Below are 13,622 nucleotides of genomic sequence, written 5' to 3' on the forward strand. Positions count from 1 at the left end.
ACCATGATGGCCTGCGCTGCATGGAGAGGTCCTCAGGGAGAGGTCCTCAGGCCGTCAGCGAGCTCACTTGATCTCCCCCGATGGGCTTTTAGCTACGACGCCTACGACGCAACACCACAAACCTGACAGCAGCCGCGTGTTTGTTGTTCGTACAAAGCCCCAGCTCGAGGTGGGCGGTGGCGGCCAACGTCGTGGACTGATGTGGTGTTGCTGTGCATAAATGTGTCTGTGGGGAGAGAGAAGATGTTTTAGTCACTTTTCCCTGATGTGCATCCCTTGCATCCTGTTGGCCTCCCAACTCGATGTCCCTTATTGCTTATAGACGTCCCTGTTTTGAGGGTGGTGCCCCTCCAGTGGGAGTCTTTCTTGACGCCGCGGCCGACACAGGACGCTGATCTAGCTGGAGCAAAAAAGAAATTCGCCGAGCTAAAAAACCAGAAAATATTCACTGAGAGGTTGATAGTAAAGTACCACCAACCACTTCCGGAGATGCTTGTGGCGGCTGTGCACACAACCACTTCAACAAATGTTGATGTTAAAAGATACCATTTCTGAGAGAAATTCATTTCCGTGCTTTGACCCGACAGGCGAGAGAGCTAGGCGCTCTCAGCGGCCCATGATTCACACACCCCAAGTACTGGTGAGTGAGCGGCGCGCAAGGCTGTAGTTGTCGCACACCACCTCCTCTTCCCCACTCTCGTTTTCGAGGATGCTCGCTCGAGAGGTCCTCACCAGAGGTCCTCACGAGAGGTCCTCGGGAGGCATCATGCTAAGCGCGTTGTCACCCCGAGAGCCCAGCTCTGACTGAGCCGAGAGCACCTGACGCGACGGCCTTCGATCCAGAGCCCAACCGATGACAAAACACTACTCGACAGGGCATGCCGACAGGTCCGATCAACACAAGCGGAGCAGGAGCGAGGTCCTCATGATGGAGAGGTCCTCAGCGGAGAGGTCCTCAGGCCGTCAGCGACCAAGCTCACCGGATCTCCCCCATGGGCCCAGCAGTTAAGGGGAAACCCGGTACACGGAGCCCTCTCGGAGACCCGTGTTTACTGTACGCCCTTTTCCCTGCGAACGCGCACCCCCGGGGCTCAGGGGCTCTCTAGCCCGCGTAACCCGATACCGATCATCCGGCCGCCGGCCCGCTGGGTGCGCTTCTCAGCTCCCCGGCCCTGGATGTGAGGTTAATGACTGCACTCCAAGTGCTCCAAGTGCTCCATATACTCGCACAACATGCCGCGCGCGGTCGCGTCATGGCGATATGGCGGGGGGTGCGCGGCGCCGCGCACACGGATCGCACACACACGTGCGTGCGCACCCACATACGAGTCGACTCCACAAGTCACACCAACGTACAGCAACGAATCGTACATTGCATCATCTGCGAGGGGGCTCTATGTAGAGAGGTGCGCAAAAGTCCCCACCGCCCCGCTCGCTCGCGCACGTGCGCCCGCCGCTCTCGACTTGCGCCAGCCTCGATGCTACGCCGGCTCAAACGCGAACTTGACAAACTTGTCGGCGTGGCCTTGCTTCATGCCCACGCTCTCCGCCACCGTGGCGCGCTCCGCCGCGTCCATCGTCCGCAAGTAGCGGAGGTCATCATAGCCCTGCTCCTCGAACGCCGCCGCGTACCGGCCCAGCCCGACCCCCTCGAGAGCCTGCACCACCGCCGGCATCCCGAGGGGCGGGAGGGGCTCTGCCGCCGGCATGCCGAGGGGCGGAAGCTCGGTCGCCGGGCCGCCCTGGCGCGGCGCAACGCGCGACGCACACCACGCCAGCAGCGCCGCGCACACCGCGCCGTCCTCGTCCGCCAAGTTGGAGGCGGGCTCCCAGGAGGGGGCATAGCAACCCTTCCACGCGACGAGGTACTCGACGCCGCCGCTCGGCCGGCGCCGCTCCGAGAGGATGCGGTCCACCTCGAACTCGGCCGCAGAGGCGGCGGCGGTGGAGGAGGCGGCGGCGGAGTGGGAGGTGGCAGCTGAGGCGGAAGTGGCGGCGCCGCCCGCGCCGGTCTCGACCTTCTGCCGCTTGCGGGGCGCGGTGCTGGCCTGCGGCGCTGATCTGGCTGCAGACCTGGCCGCCAGCTCAGCCTTGCCCTCTACCGAGCGCGCGTAGCGGAGGGCCGCCTCCTCCGCAGTGGCGTAGCGGCCGAGAGTGACGGTTGTGCCCTTGCGCCAAACTTGGACATAGTAGGGCGTGGCACCGTTGTTCAGCTTGCTCACGCACTTGAAGCCCGAGTTGCTCCGCTCGCTGGTGATGAGCTCGACGCCATCAAAGAGCACTGGCGGCGCGGCGGCAGGGAGTGGCGCGGCGCGCTTGGCGGGGCGAGGCGTCGGCGGAGCGTTCCTTGCCGCCAGGTCGGCGATGCCCTCCGGCGTGGCAGCGTAGACTCGCGCCGCCTCCTCTGCGGTGGAGTAGTAGCCGAGAGTGACGGTGGTGCCTCCGCGCTGCACCGAGACTCGGTAGGGCGTGGCACCGCTGCCCACTTTGCTCACGCCCTTGAAGCCCGTGCTGCTCCGCTCGCTCCTGATTAGCTCGCTGCTGCTGAGCTCGGAGTTGGAGGGGAGCTGCGGCTGTGGCGGCGGTGGCGGCGCATCCCTTGCCGCCAGGTCAGCAATGCCCTCCGGCGTCGCCGCGTAGGCCCGCGCCCCCTCCTCCGCGGTGGCGTAGCTGCCGAGAATGACGGTCTTGCCCTTGCGGGACACTTGGACACTGTAGGGCGTGGCACCGCTACTCGTTTTGCTCACGCACTTGAAGCCCGTCTTGCTCCGCTCGCTCCTGATCAGCTCGCTGCTGCTGAGCTCGGAGTTGAGCTGCGATTCTGTCCCCGGACCTGGCGCCGTCGCATCCGCCGGCTCCGCCACTGCCAACTCCGCACCCTTCTCCAGCCCGGCCGGCGGCGGCGGTGCTGCTTCTGTCGCCTCCGCCACCTCTGCGCCCCCCGCCGCCGCCCCGTCCGCACCTGGTGGCGCTGCGAGGCCGCAGATGCCGAGGTCCCACTTGATGATCACTGAGGTCCCCGCTTTGATCTTAGTGAAGCGGGACGTGTGCTCGCTGCACGCACACGGCATGGGCAGCTTGAGGACGGTCCCGGCGGGGTAGTCGGCAGGGAGCGTGAGGCGCAGCTTGGCGATCTGCGGCGCGTTCGCGTCCTCGCGGTCGTACGCACGCTCCCAAGGCAGGTCGCGCGGGAGCAGCACGAAATTCGCGGGCGCCATCGCCCTGTCAAACAAGAAAGAAAGAATTTAAAGAATTTTACAACAAAACTCCCTCGCACAACACTGGGCACAGGACTGGGCACGGGACTGGCTCGCACTGGCACGAACACAGGTACACCACGGGAGCCGCCTAAGCGACTCCTGCGAGGGTGGCGAGGCACTTAGCTCCGTGCACCCGCCCACCCCCGCCACAGGCAAGCTCATTCACGACCTGCTCTGCGATGGCCGTGTGAAGAACGACTGAGATGCGCTGCTTCTGCAGCCCCAGCCAGCTCTTGGTGGTCCAAGTCACCTCATCGAGGTACTGGGCCCGCGTCAGCTTGTTCTGTAGCACGTCCGCCGCTCTCCGGAGGATCTCACGGACCCCCTTTCCGAACCCGCCGAACGATTCGAACAGCAGCAGCTGCACTTCGACGCCCTTGTCTTCCCTGGCGTAGCGATAGTCCCCGCCGTAGTGCGCTGCCGCTCGGCTTCCTCCTCGGCCGCGAGTTCCTGCGTTCTCGTCGCGTCCATGTACTCGACCACGCCCTCCCTTCTCGGAATGCGGTAGAGGAGGGGCTCACCACTCGCCCCGACGCGCGCGGTACCGCCGGCCGCGCCGCCCGGCCGAGGGGAGCACGGCTCTCTGGGCGTCGGCCAGCCACCGTGCTGGCTGTGAGGCGACTCGGGGCGGGTCGGCGGGGAGGGAGGTGAAGGCGGCGGGGAGGCGAGGGGGGTGGAGGGAGGAAAGGGGGGAGGAAAGGGGAGAGGAAAGGGGGGGATGGCGGCGGCGGTGAGAGGCGGCCGGGGGGGATGGAGGGGGGAGAGGGTGGCGGCGGCGGTGGGAAGGAGAGGGTTGCCATTCGCGCCGCCCGCAACGGAAGCAGCGCAGCCGCCAGCAGCGCCGCACGCGACGTAGCCCCCAGCGCAGCTCGCGGCAGCGCCGCAAGAATGAAGGGTGGAGTCGTCCCGGATGCTCTCAGAGAGGCTGATACCGGGACAACAAAGAGAACAACGGAACGGCGGTGCCTCGCAGGAGGAGCAGTGGCGGCAGCGGGGGACAGAGACGGCAGAGGCAGGGGCGTCGGCAGCGGAGGTGGGGGCGGCGGAGGCAGAGGCAGAGGCGGAGGCACAGATGGTGGGCTGCTGCGCGGGCCGCTGCTCGGGCTGCTGTGCGGGCTGCTGCTCGGGCTGCTGCTCGGGCTGCTGCTCGGGCTGCTGCTCGGGCTGCTGCTCGGGCTGCTGCTCGGGCTGCTGCGAGGGCTGCTGCGAGGGCTGCTGCGAGGGCTGCTGCGAGGGCTGCTGCGAGGGCTGCTGCTCGGGCTGCTGCTCGGGCTGCTGCTCGGGCTGCTGCTCGGGCTGCTGCTCGGGCTGCTGCTCGGGCTGCTGCTCGGGCTGCTGCGAGGGCTGCTGCGAGGGCCCCTGCGAGGGCCCCTGCTCGGGCTGCTGCTGCTGTGAGGGCTGCTGCTCGGGCTGCTGCTCGGGCTGCTGCTCGGGCTGCTGCTCGGGCTGCTGCTCGGGCTGATTTAAAGAAAATGGCGTGCCACCCGCGGCGGCCATGAAATCTCCCGGGAAGATGACTCAGAGGAGGACGAACCAGTGGAAATTCAGTTGTCAGATGTCACGATGCATCCGAAGGGGACCCCAGCGCCGGCATCATCCGTAGAGGCACGAGTGTTCGAAGAGAGAGTGGACCTGAGCAACAACATGACGTGTAGGCAAATGATCGGAGTGGGAGTCAGAAATGTGGTCCTTGCGCGAGGGGAGCTTGATAGACTCGAGGGGCCAGGATACGCCGCGAGGAGGACGGAGTTGCGCAAGGCGAAAGAAGCCGCGAGAACAAGGGACCGGCAGGCGGCGGCGTCGCAGGACGTGGCAGAAGAGAACGACGCGACAGAGGAGGAAGTGACAAGGGAGAGACCGACGAGAGTGGGACGGCCGCGAGGTGGCATGAAGGTTGCAGCGAGAAGCGGCGAGAGACTGCGAAAAGAGATACGAAGAGGCAGACTCCCCAGGGTGGGCGACGGCTAGCGCATCACACTCCTCTCCTTAAAATCCCTGTGTGGTGGCGGCGTGCCGTTCTCCCATCCCTCCCTTGGGTTGTGTGTTTTCTTTCTTTCTTTGAAATCTCCCGGGGGGGATGGGAGAACGGCACGCCATGAAACCCGCGGCACGTGAGCCCGCGCCGTCCGCACGAGACCTCGAGAGGCCGAGTTTCTTGTTTTTCACGGACGACCCACGCCGGAACAGACCCGCGAGATGTACCTGCGTTTTATGTGTGGATAGTGCGTCTGTGGAATCTCTCTCGGTCTCGCACACAAAATCCGCGAACGAAGATGCGTCCGCCGCGACTTGAATGAACTCTACGCACCCTTGCCCATCGCGAAGAACCCCTCCTGGTCATCCTCCAGCAGCCGCGCCGCGAGCAGCGAGGCGCGGTCTCCCTCCCCGCCGCCCGCCGCCGCTCGGGCCGCCGACTCTCCGCCCGCAGCGCCCTGAAGCGCCTCGGCGAGGAGCGCGGCCGCCTCTTCCCGCCGCGCCTCCCAGCGGAGTGTGCGCAAGCACGCGGCGAGCTGCACCGCGCACTCGCGCTGCTCGCGCGGGCTTGTGGCCGACGGGTGCGCCTCCCCCACGATCCGCAGCCGCTCGGTCGCGCCGAGCGTGCGCACCTGCGTCGAGGCAGGGCTGTCAGGCTGCCGGGGGGCGTGGTGGCGCGGGATCGAGTGGTGCGCGCGCCGAGGTGATGCGGCTGGCTGCGAGGAGGGCGGGAGCTGTGTGGCCGGCGAGGAGAGAGGAAGAGGAAGAGGGAGAGGGAGGGAGAGGGAGGGAGAGGGAGAGAGGGAGAGAGGGAGAGAGAGAGAGAGGGAGAGAGAGCAGAGAGGAGAGGAGAGGAGAGAGGAGAGGTGTCTCGGCAGTGCCACGCACGACGTCGCCCGCCGCCGCGTGAACCGCGAGCAGGTTGCGCAGCATCCTGCTGCACCACATCGCCGGCGTCATCGGCCGCTGCCGCAGGCTGCGCAGCAGGATCCGGCCGCGCTGGAGGCCGCCGTCGACAGTGCGCCCGCCGAGCGCGTAGTCGAAGGTCATGCCCTTGCATGGCGAGGGGCGGCGGGCATGGCGGGTGCGGGAAGAGGGAGGGGGGCGGGCTCCCACACTTCGGAGCGCTGCCCACTACCTCTCGGCTACCCCCTCGAACCGCGTTGCGCGCCACCAGCTCCGCCGCGCCGTCCGCGTCAAGGATCGAGCCGCCTCCAAACGCGTCAACCACAAAGCCCAAGCTGCGGTCCGCGGGCGCTACCAGCAGGTGCGCCGGCGCATTCAGGCCCTGCAGTGGAGCGGCGGCGTCGGTATGGACGCCCGGCCTTGGGTAGGGGAGGGCGAGGCCCAGCCGCGCTGCTGGTGCGAGCCCGGCGCGTCGGCGGGGAGGCGCGTGTGTCGCTAGCAAGGGGTGCAGGGAAAGTGTCTCGGTCGTCCCTCACCACCATCGGTAGCCCGAGCCTCTCACAGCACTCGCAGTAGACGAGTCCCAGCGAGATGGGGATGCCGACCCTCCGCTGCAGCACCGCGTCGACAAACGAGTTGGCCGGATCGTAGTAATCGGCCTCGCTCGAGCCGGCGAAGAAGGCAGATCCGTCGTCGTCGGGCGCGCCAGAGCCAAAGAGCGTTGCGCCGACCGCCGCAGCGACTGCATGCTCGTCCGCAGCGCTTCCGACGAGCTCAGCGAGGCGCACACGCGTCGACGATCGCTCCGCGAGCTCGGCGATGCTCTGGTCAATATTCTCTCTTATCTCGCCGACATCCTCCTCGTGCCGCTCCTCAGCCGCGATCAGGACGGCGAGGTCGAACGCCCGCACTGGCTCCGGCGCGGCCAGGGCCGTAGTCAGCTTCTGCCTAGCCTCTGAGGCGGAGCGGAGCTCGGCAGAGAGGATGCTCACCGCGAGCATCAAAGTTTTTAGGAAGGCATGAAAAAATCACGACAAAGTTTTGCGGTGGTGGTCGGGCGCATGGAAAATGATGATGGAGTCCGGCCGCGGGTGACTAGGGAAGTTCGCTCAGGATGTGTGGCAGCCGCCCTGTTGGCTGAGTGTCTTGTCTTGTGGTTCTGTGTGTCGCTCCTGTGTGACCGTCATCGCCCGTCTACGGAAGGAGCCTCAGCGTCCCACTGAACGACGACGAGCTAGAAGAGGCCATGGAGGCAGTGTCAGTCGATGAAGACGACTATGAGGCGATGCTCGACGAGAGCATCTGCGAGCTCTTTCCCACGAGCGAGGAGCAGGAGGCCTTCACGGACGATGCGGTGGGCGAGATCTATCCGCTGGCCTGCTTCAAGCGCGGCGAGACGGATATCTCGAGGATTGCGGGAACGCACAACGATGAGGACCTAGGCCGCCGCCTATTCCAGGCGGAGGAGGCAGGGCTTCCCGTTGAGGCGGCATCAACGCCGCGCGGCATCAACGACACGTTTGACAGCTCGCTCGCCCGCTGCTCTTCTGCGGATCGGCCCACAAGCACACAGGACGCCGCCCCGCCATGTGTCGAGGTAGTGGTGGGAGGCTTGGGGCAAAAGGGCATCCTTGCCGACAACGGACTGGCCCTCACATGCTTCTCCCTCGTGACGGTGAGCCCGCCCCCTGAGACGGCGCTTGCGACCATGTGTGACTGGGCCAAGGTGAAGGAGCTTTGCCCGGAGAGCTGCGCTGTCGCGGACGAAGAGGCGGTAGAAAGAGCCGAGCTGGAGGAGGCGATCGGCATGCTGGAGCAAATGCAGCCCGCGAGCGAGGTTGAAGACGACGCCAGGACGGCAAAGTGGACGCGCGCAGAGGACCGACAGGGGCGCGACAGACGTCGACTCGACAAACCCAACTGCTGAACTTGGCCGAGCAGTTGGGCCAAAGCCTGTAAATCAGCCTGTATGTGACGCCTGGTCGGACGCCTGGTCGGACGGGGCAGAGGACCGGATGGGGCGCGAGAGACGTGGATGGTTTGGGGAGTACGGCGCTTGAAAAAGGCAAGCGAACCACCCCCCCACCACACACACACACACACTCACGAAGAAGCCGGTCATGGCAACGCCACAAAGTCTCGCACTCCCGGCTTCGACCGGCCCCCGCAAGATGCTCGCGGCAGCCCCACCCAACGACGCACACCTCAGCAGCGACGCACCTCAGTACCAGTCGAAGTACCCGCGACCCTCCAGTACCAGCGGCCTCACAGTGGCAGCGACCTCAGTATCAGCGACCACACAGTAGCGGCGGCCTTGATGCGAGCGACTTCAGTACCAGCCGTGCTCGCGCACCATGCGGTTGAACGCCTCCCTCGCCTCCGCCTCGGAGTAGTCGTCGCGCCTGTCCGATTAATAACTAATGATGAGCTATTCATTAGTAATCGCCCCGGAGTAGCCGCCGCGCCTGGTCGGGGCAGTGCCGCAACGCCTCGGCTGCATCTCTGCACACCTCTTGGTCTCTCGGCGGCATCTCTCTCTGTTTCGCCTGCTCGGGTCGATGCGGGCGCCGCCCGCGAGCATGTTCGTGCGGATGCCGAGGAGCACCTGAGATATGGGGAGATATGGGGAGATATGGGGTGATATGGGGCGAGCATGTTCGTGCGGATGCCGAGGAGCACCTGAGATAGGGGGAGATATGGGGAGATATGGGGTGATATGGGGCGAGCATGTTCGTGCGGATGCCGAGGAGCACCTGAGAGGAGTCCCACGCCCAACGATGGCTTGGCCAACGCCTCACCGGCGCCTCTGCGGGTGCGGGGGAAGAGCTCCCCATATCTCCCCATATCTCCCCATATCTCGGAGGCGCACCGACTCCATTGTCATGGTCTCCCCATATCTCCCCATATCTCCCCATATCTCCCCATATCTCGGAGGCGCACCGACTCCATTGTCATGGTCGGCGTCCAGCCTATGGCTGTTCTTCTCAACGTGAGTGGCAAGCATACACAGCTCATTCTTCCTCCTCGTGCGGCCGGGCCTTGGTTGGTCAGCATCTCAGTGCAGTGCCGAGATCTCCCCATCTCCCCCCATCTCTCCCCATATCCTGGGCCTTGGTTGGTCAGCATCTCAGTGCAGTGCCGAGATCTCCCCATCTCCCCCCATCTCTCCCTATATCCTGGGCCTTGGTTGGTCAGCATCTCAGTGCAGTGCCGAGATCTCCCCATCTCCCCCCATCTCTCCCTATCCTGGGCCTTGGTTGGTCAGCATCTCAGTGCAGTGCCGAGATCTCCCCATCTCCCCCCATATCTCCCTATATCCTGGGCCTTGGTTGGTCAGCATCTCAGTGCAGTGCCGAGATCTCCCCATCTCCCCCCATATCTCCCTATATCCTGGGCCTTGGTTGGTCAGCATCTCAGTGCAGATCGACCCCCCGATGGTGACGTGGCCTGTGAGAATGATTAACTAATTATGAATTAATTATGAATTAACTAAGAGCCCCCGATGGTGACGTGGCCTGTGGGAATGATTAACTAATTATGAATTAATTATGAATTAACTAAGAGCCCCCGATGGTGACTTGGCCTGTGCGGAAGGCGAAGCGCGGCCGCAGCACGCGCACATACGGCGGCGCCGACGGGAAGGAGGAGGGGAAGCGGACCGAGAGGACGACGCGTCTGCCCGGCACTCGCTTCAGGTCGGCTGCGAGGGGCGTGCCAGCCTGGTAGAGTAGTTGGTATGTACTTAGTGGTGGTGGTGGGGGTGGTGGGGGTGGTGGTGGTGGTGTTGCAGGTCGGCTGCGAGGGGCGTGCCAGCCTAGGAACGCTCATCATGGCCCCATCGCAATAATCACAATAATAATCATAATCATAATCATAACAATAATAACAATAGCGGTAGTAGTAGTAGTGGTAATAATAGTAACAATAATATTAGGCACGCTCATCATGAACCCCTCGCTGTGGCTGTCTCTCGGCTGTCTCTCGGCTGTCTCTCGGCCTCGAAGTTGAAGAACTCGACTTCCCAATGGTACGCGTCCGAGTCGTCCGGCACGGAGACAGAGATGCCTTGCCCGTGAGCGGTGTCGGACCGCTGCAGCGCCTGAAGCTCCCGCATGATCCGCTTGATGGCCCCTTGAGAGCCAGCCGCGCGACCGAACGCGCCGCCTCCGCCGCCTCCCCCTCCCCCCGCTCCCCCGCCTCGCTGCCGCTTCGAGGCTGGCTGGCCATGCCCCCGAGGCACCCCGCCTCCTCCTCCTCCTCCTCCTCCGCCGCCGCCGCCGCCGCCGCCTCCGCCTCCGCCGCTGCTGCTGCCAGCGGCGGAGTCGCTCTTGGACAGCTCCGTCACGTCGCGGATGGAGAGGGGCTTGCCGCAGGAAGGGCACCCGATGTCTGCAGCGAGCTTTTCGCCGAGCTCGGCGACGACGTGCGCCGCGAGGCAGCGGCGGTGGTGCCGCTGCCGGCAGCCCGACTGCCGGCATTCGTTCAGCACGTACGCCAGCGGGCCGCGCGGGACAAAGGTGCGACAGAGGACGCAGATGTGCTCCGGAGGGATGGCGGGCGGCGCGGGATCGGTGGCATTCGTCAGGTCGACGTCGGTGCGCGTGGCGGAGGCGGAGGCGGAGGCGCCGCTGGCGGAGGAGGAGGCGGAGGCGGCGGAGGAGGAGGCGGCCGCAGCGGTGGCGGAGGAGGCGGAGGACGAGGAGCCGGCGGAGGAGGAGGTGGGCGCGGTGCGGCGCGCCGTGGTACCGGCGGCGGGCGCGGGCTCCTCCTCGTCCGAGCTCAGTTGGATCACCTCCGTTGCACCGCTGGGCGCCATTTTGCGCGAGAAAAAGAATTTAAACAACCAACTCTCTCTCACAGCAGACAGGCTCGACACAGGTGCGAACTGGCGCGTGCTAGTACTATCACCGGCACACCACCGGAGCCGCCTAAGCGACTCCGTTAAGAACGGCAATGCACTTAGCTCCGTGCACAATGCCGCTGTCCCCGCACGCTAGCTCGTTCACCGTCTGCCACGCCACGGCGGTGTGGAGAACGACAGACAAGCGCTGCATCTGCAGCCCGTGCCAGTTCTTGGTGGTCCATGTGACCTCATCGAGGTGCTGAGCGTGCGAAAGTTTGTTACTCAGCTGGTCCGCCGCCTGCCGAAGAATTCTGCGGACGCCGTCCCCGAAGCCGCCGAACGTCTCGAAGTCGAGCAAACGCAGGTCGCAATTCTTCTCCCGCGCGAACCGGTAGTCGCCCTTCTCGTAGCGGGCCGTCACAGGTGCCCCCGCCTCCGCCTCCCCCTCACTCTCCCCCTCCTCCTCTTCCGCCGCCGCCGCCTCGGAGAGTGCCGCCGCCTCGGCGCCAGCCTTGATGGCCCCGCGGAGCGTGGCGAGCAGAGGGGAAAAAGAATTTTCCGACCACGTCGGCACACGCACGATTCACACGATGGTTGAAGCGAGAATCGGAGAGAGACTGCGAAGAGAGATAGGAAGAGGCAGACTCCCTAGGGTAGGCGACGGCTAGCGCATCACACTCCTCTCCTTAAAATCCCTGTGTGGTGGCGGCGTGCCGTTCTCCCATCCCTCCCTTGGGGTGTCTGTTTTCTTTCTTTCTTTTTCTTTCGATTCACACGACAGACAAGGCGCAGGCGACGGCTTCCTTAGAAGCCGTTGCCCTCGCCATAAAGGAAGTCGTCCTCAGGCAGATGATCGAATCCGCCGTTTCAGCAGCTCCGGCCCAACCATTCCGGCCACCGACGGGATGGCGAGCAAGAGGAAGAGCACGCACATGAGCCAAAATGTGCCCGCCGTCCGGGCACAAATAGTTTTTCTCGCGAACACGACACGGAAACTCAGCCTGGGGCCCGTCGTGTCTACACACTGCCGTCGGTCATTTCACCAAGGGCAGGGGGACGGAGCTGGTCCGCTGGTCTACGAGATTTCAGGCGGTCTTTTTGTTCCTGGGTCTTCTTGCAGGTGGCAAACGTTTTTTCTTGGCAAAACAGATGTGGCTCTCGAGCACAGAAGATGAACTCGACGGACCGCCGTCGACCGACACCGGATCATGTAGACAGAGTTGCGGGAGGTTCATTCACGCGCGCTCTGTTCAGTGCTCTCGGCACCCGGCGTGCGGCGAGGATCGACTCGAGACCACGCACCACGGACGATTGCGGGTCGGGGTTGGCTTGTATCGGTTGCGACTAGCGTGTTAGCTGTTACTCAGTGTGTGAGCTGTCGTGTGGATCCTGACCTCTCAGTCTCACGTGTGCGCCCGCGCGCCGCGGGGGCGTTAGGCTGAACAAGCTTTTCCTCTCGCACCCCGTCTCTTTTCCTTTCCTTTTTTCTCTACAGCACCCTCTCTTTTCCTCTCTATTTCCCCGGGGAAACCATCAAATTTTCCGGGCCCCCGCGCGCGTGTTTTTGTCTCGGTGTGTGTGACCGCTGTGAGTGTGTTATCTCGGTTCGGGGTCAGGGGGTCTGGTCGGAATATCTTGCCCCATGCCCGCAGTACGCGTTCTTCCGTCAATTTTCGGGTCGAAAACACAACACTCCAGAAGAGCTTGGGCGGTGTGAGCTCTCACCGCCCGCGGACCGCCGACCCCCCTTGGCACGCTCCGTGGCAGCCTCTGTGCTGCTCACAAGCCGCCCCTCTGCTCAACCGCCGCGCCTCGCCGCTCGCGCTCTCTCTCTCTCTCCTCTCACGTGGCGACCACGCCGGTGCCCGTCGCACACAGCCGCATGGCCGCCCTCCCGCCGCCCCGCCTCCCGGGGCCTCCCCTACTTTGGTCCAACCGCAAGCTTGCCGCCGCCGCCGCGGTTCCCCGACCCGCCGCGCTTCTTCGGCTTGTCGTTGCGCCCGTTGCCGCCGCCCGACGCTGCCGAGCCGCCCGCCTCCTTCTTGTGCCCCCCCGACACCTTGCCGGCCGCCGCCCCGCCCTCCCGGCCCGCCCCAAACCCCAGCTCGTCCTTGCCCGGCACCGCCTCTGACGCGACCCAGCCTGGGATGAGCCCGCCGCCGCCGCCGCCCCCGCTGCTAAACAGCGAGTGCAGGTTCGACCCCCCCTCGCCGCTCGGCCCGCCGCCGCGGCCCATCGCACCGCCGCCGCCGCCGCCGCCGCCGCCGCCGCCTCCGCCGCTGCCTCCGCCACCCGTGCCCTGCAGCAGATTCTGAAGCTGCGACGACAGAGGCAACGACGCGTTGGACAGCGATGCGCCTCCCAGCCCTGCGAGCGCCCCTCCTCCTCCTCCTCCTCCTCCGCCGCCGCCTCCACCGCCTCCGCCGCCGCCTCCCCGGTGCGAGAGCAGGTCAGCGCCGAGGCCGTTGACTCCATTCCCAGCTCCTCCGTTTGGAGGCGGGCCGCCCTCCGCCCAGAGCTTCGACGCCATGCCCGCCGTTGGTGGCGCCTAGGCCGGCGATCGGGTCGATCCCGCCGAGGGCCAGACCTCCCAGCCCGCTGCTCGCGCCCAAAAACAAAATTGTTACATTCGGCAGCTG

The 13,622-nt window shown here is 65.2% G+C and overlaps 2 protein-coding genes across 2 annotated transcripts; both read right to left on the bottom strand.

Annotated features, from left to right (window-relative positions):
- Nucleotides 1-1,481: 1,481 nt before the first annotated feature.
- Nucleotides 1,482-3,218, bottom strand: EMIHUDRAFT_113864 (hypothetical protein; the record flags this gene model as incomplete). Its single annotated transcript, XM_005781449.1, has 1 exon — nt 1,482-3,218. The coding sequence occupies one exon, from the start codon at nt 3,216-3,218 to the stop codon at nt 1,482-1,484; it is 1,737 nt and encodes a 578-aa protein (XP_005781506.1).
- A 2,233-nt stretch (nt 3,219-5,451) lies between these two features.
- EMIHUDRAFT_468596 (hypothetical protein) lies at nt 5,452-10,956 on the bottom strand (the record flags this gene model as incomplete). Its single annotated transcript, XM_005781450.1, has 8 exons — nt 5,452-5,866; nt 6,123-6,287; nt 6,394-6,522; nt 6,677-7,093; nt 8,494-8,542; nt 8,651-8,745; nt 9,761-9,859; nt 10,159-10,956. The coding sequence occupies 8 exons, from the start codon at nt 10,954-10,956 to the stop codon at nt 5,561-5,563; spliced, it is 2,058 nt and encodes a 685-aa protein (XP_005781507.1). The 3' UTR covers nt 5,452-5,560.
- Between the last annotated feature and the right edge of the window lie 2,666 nt (nt 10,957-13,622).

The sequence above is a fragment of the Emiliania huxleyi genome, assembly GCF_000372725.1.
Source record: "Emiliania huxleyi CCMP1516 chromosome Unknown EMIHUscaffold_201, whole genome shotgun sequence".
In the NCBI taxonomy this organism is placed as follows: domain Eukaryota; phylum Haptophyta; order Isochrysidales; family Noelaerhabdaceae; genus Emiliania; species Emiliania huxleyi.